At 40.9% G+C, this 13,235-nt stretch overlaps 1 protein-coding gene across 3 annotated transcripts in view; it reads right to left on the bottom strand.

The window, feature by feature from the left end:
• LOC126273160 (trichohyalin-like) overlaps window positions 1-13,235 on the bottom strand; it is a 1,218,599-nt gene that overhangs the window by 174,763 nt on the left and 1,030,601 nt on the right. For all 3 annotated transcript variants that reach the window (XM_049976627.1, XM_049976629.1, XM_049976628.1), the window contains exon 4: window positions 1,343-1,476. In XM_049976627.1, the coding sequence (XP_049832584.1) occupies window positions 1,343-1,476 (134 nt within the window). The remainder of the gene's footprint in view (window positions 1-1,342; window positions 1,477-13,235) is intronic.

Below are 13,235 nucleotides of genomic sequence, written 5' to 3'. Positions count from 1 at the left end.
CTTGAAAGTTTCACTGCCTAAAAAAATATGAATTTAATATCACTCCACGTTACCCACAAAGAGTATTTCTACATCTGGTTTTTCTGTAATGTGTTACATGATATTTCATTTAGTTATCTGAATTTTGTAATAAATTATAGGAATCACAGTGTCGAAGTCTATTTACTGTATGACTGTTTAGATAACAATACTTATGCTGTTTCAGTTTTTCTTATCATATGCAAAACATAATCAGCAACCAGTCAATAACTCTCTAGTTTCTGTATTTTCAGTTAGTACTTTCATATGAGTCATTTTTAGATACAGTAAATTTTACTCTTAGGTGAAAGAAGGAAAATCTATTTTTTGGAAATTATTGTAACATAGCAATAAAAAATCCAGCTTTATGTACAAAATTAGTGCAGAGTAAACACTTCAAGCTTTTTTAGTCATTTACAGTAGAAGTTCTAGAGAGGATGGTGCACATAAACAACAAAATGTGATTTTCTTCTAACTACTGCTACTGCTAAAATTTGGCCAGCTTTTTAGTTGCAGTTTGAGAACACTTACTCTTGATCAGAAAAATATAGTTTTCGAAAAATTTCATCTTTTTATTACACATACCAAACATTTAAGGAGCTGCCTCTTCCTTCTGCATGCGTGCTGGATTTATTTGTGATCACCAACAATTTATGCTTGAATTCAAGGTATCAAGAGCAGGAAACGACAGGCCGAAATGAAAAAAAAACAGATTTCAGTAGTACTTTTGTTTAACTAACCCTTTGTAACACGAACATTTTGCATATTAATTGAATTAAATAAAAATTTATAGAGGTATAAATAGGGCCTCACTGAAAACTGTTGAACGAAAGGACAGAGCTGGCTTATGAATGATGAATCCTGCTGGCAGTAGAAATACCACACACATTAATTTTCATGCCCCACAAGACAAAGCAATAGGGAAGGAGCAATGGGAATGTACATTACTTTAGCGTATTTTCGCAGTTAATGGCAGCATAAAGCATAAATAATTCATTAAATGTGGATAATTCTTTATCTATGCAACACAATGAACTAGTCTGGCATAGAGGGGTAATATGCCAGTCAACTAAAAGACACAATTCAAACACAGAAGCAGTGTTAATAGAAGAAATTGCCATCAGTTGTGAAACGTTTTACATACAGTAACAGATCGGGCCAACAGACTTGCAAAACATTCACAGGCAGCCAGTCACGTCCATTAGGGTTAGTAAACATTGCACTTCTGACACCCGTGCTGGCAGGTTACAACATCCTGACCAGGATCTGTGTCAGTTCAAAGAACTGTTACAACAAATTTTTCCAACATTATCGACGTACTCACTCTCTTAGTCTTACTGAGTTCCTGGTCTCGATTCCTCACAAGATTCTCATAGTGCCGAATTTTATCCTCACTCTCTATCAGCCTGGCCTGGAGGGATTCAAATGACTCCCTGTCTCCATCTAGCATTTTACCACCTACAAAACATTCAAAGCAACGTAAACAACACAAATCAGGTGTATGCAGTGGCGGGCAGCAGGGACAGAAAAATAAAAGAGATGACAGTGAGCAACAGCGCTGAAGTTGGGTGCAGGGCTCTTCTACACAAGCGTGGTTGCTATGGACAGTGAGGTCGCAGGGCACAGACATCCAACCAGTAGTACCCCATTGTTTGCTGGCAGTACCTTCCGGTTGAGCAGAGTGCCGAAGCGGATCCTGCTCTGTATTCGGCAGGCCCGAATACGATTGCCGATGCAGAAAGTTGTCCTGACTGCAGGCTTTCGCACCTTTCCCCAGTCCCGCCAGGGGAATGCCGAGGATATACCTACGGAAATGTGACGTCTGGTACCCTCCCAATGAAGCCTAACAATCTTGCTCTAACCCATGCAGTTTTGTTTCTTCTATACTGCACGAAACACAGCTGAAATGAATCTGCTTAACAGAACATGAAAAAACATTTCATGTTCGAAAGAAGCCTTAATACCAAAAATAAAAACAATTGCTACAGCATATATTAAACAAGGTTCAATGTTACAATTAACATTCATGTGACATACAAGCAATCAGAATACTTGTCTGAGATACATATATTATGAAGGGAAAATTATTTGTTTCATTAACACCTAGCAATGAAATCAGCAAATACTGACTCCACCCACTGCATATGAATAACTGGATACTGTAACTATAAATTCTTAAACTCATTTTTTTTCAACCTCTATCTTTCAAGATTCCATAAAATATCCTGTCAAAGAAGGTGAAACTAATGAAAAACACTACGATAACTTGCCAATTTAACAACACAATGCTATAGCATAATGTCTGAGTAGAAATAATCTAGGATTATGCAAAGTTATCTGATGTCCATAAAATTCAAAAATCAGCAAATAAATATAAAAGGCAACTTAAAAGAATCAGTAAATTCTATAAATTAACTTTACAAAAATTATCTATGCAAGAAAATGATGTGTGAAGATGTTGAAAGTAAGCAGCATAAATAAAAATTTCGTGTTTTGCCTAATAATTCCATCGAATTCTTGAAACATGACGTAAAAGAAAGAAATATACAATAATAAAGTAATATTCTGTCTCTTAGAAAAGACATCAGTGGTCTAAATATACTAATGTGTATTTGGTGTAGTTATGTTTCTAATATCTTACTGTCATGTGTATTTTTTAATTACTGTGTTTATATACATATCAATTATTGTTACTCTCAATAGAGTTACAATAATTCCTCTCTACAGGGGCTGAAGAAAATTCTGTCCTATAAGCTTGTCAAATTTTCTTATCTTCACATTTTCTTTAAGTGAATATGTTTTATGTTTTGCCACTAAAATTTATCACTGTAGTTACAGTGTGGAGTGTCATAGCTCACAAAACTAAAATAAAAAATAAGTTTTAACTTCCTGATGTCTGCTGTTACCAAAATCCAATCACCTTCCTGACAAGATGTAAAATTTGGGTATGAAATGCTACTGTTGGATGTCTCTGCCACTGAACACATTAGAATATGCAGTAAACAAAAAATTATTACCACATTAAATTTATATAACAGCTATAAAATAAAATGAAATGAAACTTAAAATACTATTATGATGTGCAAGTGCTCATTAACATCTGAAAATAAAAGAACTAAAACTCAGGGTGAAAACTAATAAACAATGTACTGTATATTACGCCACAAAATGTTATCCACCTGTTTCTGTGCCATTGCTTGCATTTGTTGAAACATTTGCCTCTCTTCCTCTTTCCCTAAAACAGAATTTCTTTTGTTGAAAACATACAAAATGACACAAGTGCCAACTCCATCACATCTATAACCAGACAATAAAGGAAGAGAGGGGTTGGACAATTTTAATCCTAACAATATTTTCGTCAGTATTAAATAGTACAATTTCATCACAGTTGCTGTTCTTCTACTACCAGTTTTTCTTGTTTAGAAAGGCTTTTAAAATAAATATAAGCTGGACCTGACAAGGAAAGATGAATAAGTTCTACCATGCAAACATGCTGCAAACTAATGAAACTCAGTAATATTATAGATAAATAAACATTGAGAATGTTGAAAAAGAATTTCAAATGCTTGGCAGTGTAAGAATGGAATTACAGCTAGAACTTCTTAGAAACAGAATTTTTATGGAATGTAGACAGGTAATTATATACAGTACTCAAAAAATTTCCTCAAGCCTTAAATTTTAATTGAAACTCAGTCAGTATTTGATAAATGTTTTTAAATTTGTGAACTATAATGATATGCATTTGGCACTAGATTTCAAATGGCATTATAGCAAATAAGGTAAATCTTCTGCAGGAGGGTCTAAATTTACATAAAATAACAATGAAAAACTTATCAGTCAGTGAAAGGTACTTTCTTAATGTTCCTAAGTACTGCATACACAAATATTAGCTGAAGTATTACCAGCTCTCTATTAGTACAAAAGAAACAAATGGAAACAATGAAATCATGTTCAATTACACAGAAAAGTTGGCAGTGTCTGAAAATATCTTCAACTGAATGACAAAATTGAATTATTTAAGCTTTCAGTACCAGTAGTCACAAAAATATAAACACATTCTATAATAAATGTATCAGTTGCCTGCTAAGTTAGATATGATTATCATAGATGTACATGGACTTCATTAAATAACAAAAATTGTATGATCAGAATAATTATGACATATGTCTGAAAATAGTTTGATTGATTCCTTGTAAGTATACCATCAGGAAATACTGTTATTTAATACAAACTGATAATGTTGCACCACAAATAATTTACTAGGCATGGCTGAGTAAAACTGAAACATCTTCCACTGTCAATGCAAGAGGTTGTAGAAATGGGTGTTCGGGGCAGCCAGGCGATGTTACATTTTGGGCTACCTTTGCAGGTACTTTCAGTAGTTGGCTAGCAATTACGACACAGCCCGGCACAGCAGAGGTACCAGGTTCATGACATCACTGATGCAGCAGAAAAGCAAAACTACTGTGTTGTAGGTGACCTGATTGCTCATGTCTAAGGTATGGTCCTGTTATGGCGACTTTGAGAGACATAGATGCTTTAGCAAAACAAGGATGGTCCAAGCCCATATAAATATTCCTTGTTTATAGTCAGAGGTATGGTAGTGTACCAGCCACAGCTCTGAGGGGGGACATACGACAGTCTGTAAGTTTATGAGTAGACACGGATCAACTGGTCTGGAGCTGCAGACTTTGCTGCTGCTAACTGTGGCGCTGTTCCTCGTCCTGAGTCGAATGATGTGTGCTTAGTGGCTTCCAACTAGTGGGCACCTGTGTGCCTACCACAGCCACTGCTGACCTCCTACCCTGGAGGTCCACTGTTCAAGCTTGGGGTTGTGCAGCCGTTAAGTCACCATTTTGTGTGTGTGTGTGTGTGTGTGTGTGTGTGTGTGTGTGGAAAACTCCTTGCTTCCTGGCTCTACTCAGGTATCACAGCAGACACTGCTGCTGCCATGAGCCATCCCAACCATGGCGTGATTCTGCCTGACGTTGTATAATCCATCGTGGGCTGCCAGACAGTCTCTAGTGTGCGTTACGAGTTATTACTCGCTGCTGCCATCAGCATCCTTACTCTCACCGTCACCTGCCAGCAACATGACACTAAAGGCTGTCAGGTCATCAGCTGATGGCTGCGCCTCCTTGCAGGCAATGCACAGCTTATGTCCAGGGGAAGCTGACTTCTCCATCATCATGACTACTATATTTGATTAAATGTAAGGAATGTTTTAACAACGACGTTTTTATGATAATTTTTTGGATGATCCACCCACTGCTCCACTGATAGCCGCCCAGGGTGGTGGACTACTGAAATCCTACCTCTACAAACCCAGTTTCAGCAGCCACCGATCCAAACAAGTGGTACCAGAAGTGACTGACGTCTGCATCTAGGTCCAGGACCACGTCTGCAGTGTCAACGAGTAGCGTCAGAAGGGTCTGTCACCTCTACATTTTGATGACACAGGAACCTCACTGGCCACCATCCCTGGAGGAGATAGTTAGACTACTACAGATGAGCATCATCAACACTTAGTATGGTGAGTGCAATGTTTGTTTTGTGTTTTTGTTTGACTGCAATGGTCATGGACAGCCAGTGGGTTTTCGCCAGGTGTTTAATTGTAATTAGATGTGCAGTCTGAGGAAAGTGAACTCAGTCTTCTGGGAACTGTAAAAAAGTATTAGTTTGTGCCGATTGGAATGGGCTGGGGATAAGGCTCATTGTGTTAAGTATGTAACGTCATAGGAGTATCCAGTCAGGCAGAAGATAAATTTACGATAAGAAATGCTGTGTTAGTAGTTTATTTTAATGTCCTCATCATTGTTCTATACTGTCCGCTTATAGCTTGTTGTTATTTGTGTAACTGATGGAAGGTCAACCATGTCGTTAGCACAGGGGACTACCCCGGACCAGCCCAAGTACCTCAGTTGAAAGCATACAATGGGAATATAATTATCTAAGCAACTAAAGGCTGTGTAATCAGGCCAGTCAGATATAGCAGAGAAAGTATAAGTTGAGAATGGAAGGAAACAAGACTGGAGTAGCACAGTTACTCGAAAGAAGTGGAGAAAATGCGACTGGAATCTGACGCTTGGTGGGCTGGTAACGCCAGCAATAAAGAATATTGGGATTTTAAGGGAGCATGAGAGATTACGAAAGAAGTAGGAAGCACTACATAAGGAGAAAGAAGTTAGCAGTATGAGTTAACTTCGTGCGCAAAGTACCAATATTGCAGAAGTTAAGGAGAGTAATGTAGAATTATTAACTCCAATATCTTGCGAAAATGTAAAGTGTTAATTAGGTGTAGTGCCAGACGAAGTAAGTGCGTGCTGTACTGAAGTAAATTAATTTGTGGATACCAACAAGGGTGACACTGACTTTGGTGCCGTAGTATCTACGCCACTGAGTGATAATGGATGCTGTTTAAAGGCCGTGGAGCCTGGGCCAGATGTAGAGGGACGAACATGTGCCATTGATTTTTGTATCGAGCAGGGTGTTACTGCTGATGGTAATTTGTTGTAGATACTGCGAAGGATGCACAGGAACCTATTGATGACGTTACGTAGGTTGCGAATGCTGTCGATAAAAAAGTAGTACAGACACATTTATTGCCGAAGGACCCTGATTCGTCGTCACTTGTGATGATGCCGCCTCCTCAGAAGGGGGCGGGAGGGAGGAAGGGCAAGATTTCAGAACTTGCAAGGTTAGTGATAGGGCCAACAAGGCCGAATCCTTTCAGGAATGTGTACCTGGATCAGGAGGTTTGTAAATTTGATGATACTCGCAATGTTATAGGTGCCAATGGTGAGAAAAAAAAACGTCGTGTAACTGTTCTTCGATTGCGCACCGTCAAACTCTGGGAGGCATTGTTGCAGCGGAGGAATCCGACTGCACGTGATACAGGGACACGAGGTTCGCCGAGCATGAGAGCAGAATCGCCTACACTTGAAATCCAATGCTCGCGATAAAAGAAAGTTGGTTTTGGTAAGAAAAGGTGTAAGGAAGCATTGTACTAGAAGAGGTAGGTCAGTTTGTAATTAGTGTTAAAGCAAGGGGAAGAATTGGAACTACAGATCAGTGTATTGCGAGTGGCAGTGCTGAATGTAGTCTCAGTATGAGCACAGTTTTAAGTATGTGTTTTCTGAGGAAATGCAAGGCTAACTTTTGTTTACAAGGCAATGTTCCAAATTATGTGTCAAAACAGTGACTAAAGAAACTACCTGACAGACGAGAAGAAAAAGTGAAACACGAGAAGGAAATGAAGGAATCGTTTTCTGTGAAACGATGTGTTAAAGGAATCGTCTGAGAAGGAGTAGGTTTGGTAATTTTATTTCATAATTCTATTAAATGACGATTCAATAGGGTGATGTTATGTGGAAATGGGAGAAGTAGATTGGGTTACCTGTGCCAAGCCATGATTAGTTAAGTAAGAATTAGGTAAGAAGCAGCCTGATAAACAAGAAAATACTACAAGAAAATAATTGAGCGAAAGTGTTAACTGATTGCTGAGGAATTAGAGAAGGAAAGATAATTTGGTAAATTAATTGTACGAGTTTGTAAATCATCATGCAAAACAGTGTTTAAGAAACAGCCAATAAATATTGCGGTTTAAACAACTAGTGTAAAAGAACAAACTAGGAAACAGGCAGTACTTTATACAATCTTTTAAAAAAATCGCCCCACAAAGGAATTGTCCGAATGGGACGGAAGTCGGAAGACGTGCTATTGTATACAAACAAACAAATGATTACAGTTTCAGAAAAACAGGACGATTTATTCAAGAGACAGAGCTTCACAAACTGAGGAAGTCAACAACGTGTTGGTCCACCTCTGGACCTTATGCAAAGAAATTATTGAGTTTGGCATTGACTGACGTGCAGGCGGGCATTATCTTGCTGAAGTGTCAGCCCAGAATGGCTTGCCATGAAGAGCAACAAAACAGCTCATAAATATCGTTGATATAGCACTGTCCTGTAAAGGTGCCGCAGATGACAACCAAAGGGCCCCAGCTATGAAAATAAATAGAATGCCACACCATCACCCCTGACCGTCATGCCGTATGGCGGTTGACAGCCAGGTTGATATCCCACTGGTGTCCGGGGCTGAGCACTGTCTTCAGTGACGAGTCCCACTTCCCACTGAGCCCTAATGACTAGCGAAGACGTGCTGGAGAAGTCTCGGGCAGCGGTGCACTACCAACCTGGCTGTCACCCGCCATATGGCCCAGTAACTACGACTGATGGTTTGGGGTGCCATTTCGTTTCGTAATAGGACCGCTTTGGTGATCGTCCTCAGCACCCTTACAGCACAGCAATACTTCAACAATATTCTACGCCACATTTTGTTGCCCTCCAAGGTAGCTATTCTCGGCTTACATTTAAGCAAAATAATGCCCGCCCACATTTGCCCGGAGTTTCTACTTCTTGTCTTCGTGTTTGCCACACCATACCTTGGCCAGGAAGGTCGACTGTTCGCTTCCCACGTGAGAACGCTTGGATATAACGAGCAGATTATACATAATTTGGCCCGATGGGCATCAGGAAGACATTCGACAACTCTGTCTATCAAAGCCAAGGTGGATAACTGTGGTAAACCCACAATTACCACTGCCTTTCGCCGTCCCCCTCCCTGCAGATCCGCACACTGCGCCGACACATCACACGGCACTCGATGCACTGAGCTAAGGCTCACTCACTAGCTGCAGGTGCAGGGATCGACACCAGAGACGCCACTGTCGGCCTCCGACGCGAGTCAGCAACACCGGCTGAGCGCGCCGAGTGAAAACTAGCGTCACCAACATCAGTACATCTACACTTATCTATATTTAGGCCGACGTGAGCCTCCTGGATTCAGTCAATGCCGTGCTGCAAACTATTACTGATCATGCAGCCCTCAAGATTTGGACATTATTAAACTACTGACCTTGTATCGCTTCTGAGCAGTTCCATGATTGTACATTGTGCTCTCTTGTGTTGTAGTCTACCAACAAACGGATTATACAAACTAGTCTTCGTTTGTGTTGTGTCCCACGACAATAACTGATTTGCATAAGGGTCAGAGTTGGACCAATATATTATTGAATTGCTCAGTTGTGAAGCTTTTTCTCTTGAATAAATCAAGCTTTCTCTCTTGAATAAATCATCCGATCTTTCTGAAATTGTTCCTTCACAGTGCATCTTTTTTTGTCTAGGAGTGTATAATTGTCAACTGCAGACTTTCCATAAGCTGGATCCAGAGGTCTGGATCTGTTGAAGAAGGGAGGCGTGTTGCGCCGCAAATAATTTACTGGCCACAGCTGAGTATAATTGAGACGCCCACGGCTAAAGAAAGACGCCGTGGAAGTGCGTCAGACTGAGCCGGCCTTATCAAGCTGACTTGGAAGAGCAGCTAAACGGAATCGACAGTGTCTTGAAAGGAGGGTATAAGATGAACATCAACAAAAGCAAAACGAGGATAATGGAATGTAGTCGAATTAAGTCGGGTGATGCTGAGGGAATTAGATTAGGAAATGAGACACTTAAAGTAGTAAAGGAGTTTTGCTATTTAGGAAGTAAAATAACTGATGATGGTCGAAGTAGAGAGGATATAAACTGTAGACTGGCAATGGCAAGGAAAGCGTTTCTGAAGAAGAGAAATTTGTTAACATCGAATATAGATTTATGTATCAGGAAGTCGTTTCTGAAAGTATTTGTTTGGAGTGTAGCCATGTATGGAAGTGAAACATGGACGATAACTAGTTTGGACAAGAAGAGAACAGAAGCTTTCGAAATTTGGTGCTACAGAAGAATGCTGAAGATAAGGTGGATAGATCACGTAACTAATGAGGAGGTATTGAATAGGATTGGGGAGAAGAGAAGTTTGTGGCACAACTTGACCAGAAGAAGGGATCGGTTGGTAGGACATGTTCTGAGGCATCAAGGGATCACCAATTTAGTATTGGAGGGCAGCGTGGAGAGTAAAAATCGTAGAGGGAGACCAAGAGATGAATACACTAAGCAGATTCAGAAGGATGTAGGCTGCCGTAGGTACTGGGAGATGAAGAAGCTTGCACAGGACACAATAGCATGGAGAGCTGCATCAAACCAGTCTCAGGACTGAAGCTGCATCAGGGGCTACTCGCTGATATGGCAAGTACTGCCGGGAGGTGCTGGGCAGTTATCAGATATCCTGTAATTGCAGAGAGACCAGAGTAGTGACATTGTTGATGCATAGGAAAAGCAGAACTGCTGTTTCATAGCTGACCTTATTGCATCACGTGCGAGCCATGAGACTTTTAGTGCTTATGTGATTGAAACCTATGCTTTAGAGAAACAAAGACGGGCCAAGACCATGTGAATACTCCTTGTTTATAGTCATAGGCATGGCAGTCTACCAGCACTCAGCTCTGGAGGGAGGGGAGGGGGGGGGGGAGACTGATCTACGACAATCTGCAAGTTTAGAGGTCAACAAGGATCAACCACTCTCCACCTCTGATCCCGCGCACTGCTAGCTGTCACCCTGCCGCTCGCGCTTAGCTCAGCGCTGTGCACTTGGAGCCCTCCAATTAATGGCCACCTGTGGGCTTACCTCAGCAGCTGCCAGCCAGCTGCCAGAGCCTGGGGACATCCAGCCTCCGTACCCCATGTGGGCTCCTTGATGCCTGCCTCTAGACAGGTGGGCAGGCACTGCTGCTGCCACGAGCTACCTCATCCGTTCTGGGTTCACAGCGTGATTCTGCACGCCTCCGCATGCCCCGTCCTGTGCTGCCCGGCAGTGTGTAGTCTGTACTGCGAGCTGCCGTCCGCTGCCACAGTCAGCGTCCTTGAATAATTGCTGCTCTCATCACCTGTCAGCTTCACAATGCTGCTGCAGCTGTCATGTCGCCTGCTGCTGGCTCTACCTCCTCGTTCGCCGTATAACGTCCGGGGGCAACTGACTTCTCCGAGCATTATCACAACTGTTGTAGTTAATAAACAGTAAATGAATCTTTTAAAGGTGCTTTTTTATGACGATTTGTCGGCCGACTGTCAGGCATCCAGTCACTGATCCAGAGTACCCCGCTACAACTGAGGTCACCACCCCTGACCTCCGCAATATCGTAATTATCAACAAATTGTGAGAGATTTCCCTTGCAGAAGAGCTTACTGTTCGACAATTTTCATACAATTTTGGCATGATATGTTTATGTCCCTCTTTGTGTACGTCATATATCACAGTTAAAGCTTTGTACTTTATTCTCAAGGATTACATTGTAGCTTTTTCATCCAACAATTATGGGGAAAAGACATGCGTGTCTTTCTGAGAAGATCGAGCTAAAGCATTTTGCGAATAATTACTAAACTCAACATAGAATACTATTTGTCTAGAACAGTGACTGATTTCTGATTTACTACTTAAAAATTGTGGAATTTACTTTTATACTAACATGAGGCTAGCCTAAACACATTTTACGTTAATCTACTTTATGTTAAGATGAAATCGAAATAGTGAGTCGACAAGAAGGCCAAAGGAGAGTATCATAAGATGGAAAGGCTTGACGACTTGGGCTAGTATTACGTTGTGAGGTGGGCTACGATACTGGAGAACACACTTACTTTTATATTTAATAATGACTGTATGAAATTTTATGGAATCATACCTGCTTGAATTATTACTTGGAACTAATAAAATGTAAGAATTGATACCACAGAGGCTGATGAGGTCTGTTACACTTCTAACCTCGCAAGCTCCGTTCACAGATCATTCCAGATATAAAATCGACCCATCATAGAGAGAAGAGAGATGTGAAAAGTAAGCAATTAGGAAAACAGTGTTAACAGAACTCAGAACTGCTACGATGTCATTAACGCTTATCTCCTACTCAGAAATATGTGCAATATCATGAAAGACCTTAATTTCACTCTTGCTATCAGTAACATTCTTGACAACAGAAGATTATATGTAGACATCCACAGCCAAAAAAGCAGGTGGTGAAGCAATTTCGAATTCATGACAAAAGCTGTCAAAAGCCCTACACTTCGTAAAAAACTACTACAAGAACAACTAGCTTAAGTCAAACCATTCAAGCACACACGTGTGCATTCTATGAGAATAACAACGATGTCAGAAGAAGCCTGAACATCACCTGATAAGACATCCTGTCCAGCTGCCAAATAACTATGGGTCAACAAGGATCTGTTTAATAAAAAAAAAACATTGTGTCAAACAAACAGCAAGTAGGCGCATGAAACCATATGGTTCGGAAGACTGTGCGATAACTTGTGGAGTGCAACCAAAGTAATAATTTTTTCCATTAGCCCTATAACTCCTAGGGAGAATATGCTTGCCAAATATATTATCAGCTCAAACTCTCTGGAATTCTGGGTGCAGCACAAGTGGAATAGGCCACATCCTCACAGGCTGTCTTCGATACAAACCTGTGGAGAATCTTACTGTCTTGTAGAAATATCAGCTTCAAATGCACGAGCACTGGCACTCAAACATGCATTTCTTTTATTTATGCAAGGTTTAATAAAACGTGCAAAGCTCTATCAAGAGCTTGAAAGCAGAGCTCCATTAGCACAGCCTAACGGCGTGTCTCGCAACAACAGACTCTAGCTGTGTGGCACCATCTGTCGCTTAAGGTGGCATGAGTGACTCCAGAAATTGAAAAGAGGGCATAGCATGAGGACAGCCGGGCCTTCAACCCCCCTAATCAGTCAAATGTGTTGGTAAGAACGTGCAGAAAAACAATTCTGATAAGTAACTCGAGACTATCATTAGTAGTGCATATTAGCACACTAAAATACTGTAAATATGTCAACTTACGAGGCGAAGAGGAAAGAAAATGACTATAGAGATGCCTGAAACACGTCCAGCACTTCCTTAGGGTTAGTGCACACATATGAACTGCATGTAACACAAGACAGCTTGTGGGCCCGAGTTAGCTTGTGGGCAAGTGTCGCTCTTTTGTATAGGGACCGCTGGACGAAGGAAGCCACGAAGGAAGCTCTGCACGATAAGTAGCAGTCTGGAGGCTGGAAAGACACGACATCTACAACTCGTATTCATCTTTGGATACTAGGCAACACTGCCAAGATTCAGGTCAGCGAGGAATTTTCTGAGATCACCATAGGTGTTAGTATGGCCTTCTACATAAACAAGATTATAGGAGTGTTATTCCACTAGTCAGTGTTTTATAGGATGGTTGCTCCCAGGCTGGACGGAAGAGAAGAAATCACTTGCTGATCTGCCCGAGGTCTCAC

Source organism: Schistocerca gregaria, chromosome 5, assembly GCF_023897955.1.
Source record: "Schistocerca gregaria isolate iqSchGreg1 chromosome 5, iqSchGreg1.2, whole genome shotgun sequence".
Taxonomy (NCBI): domain Eukaryota; kingdom Metazoa; phylum Arthropoda; class Insecta; order Orthoptera; family Acrididae; genus Schistocerca; species Schistocerca gregaria.
Note: the sequence above shows the minus strand (reverse complement) of the source record. Positions and strands in the feature narration are given on the sequence as shown.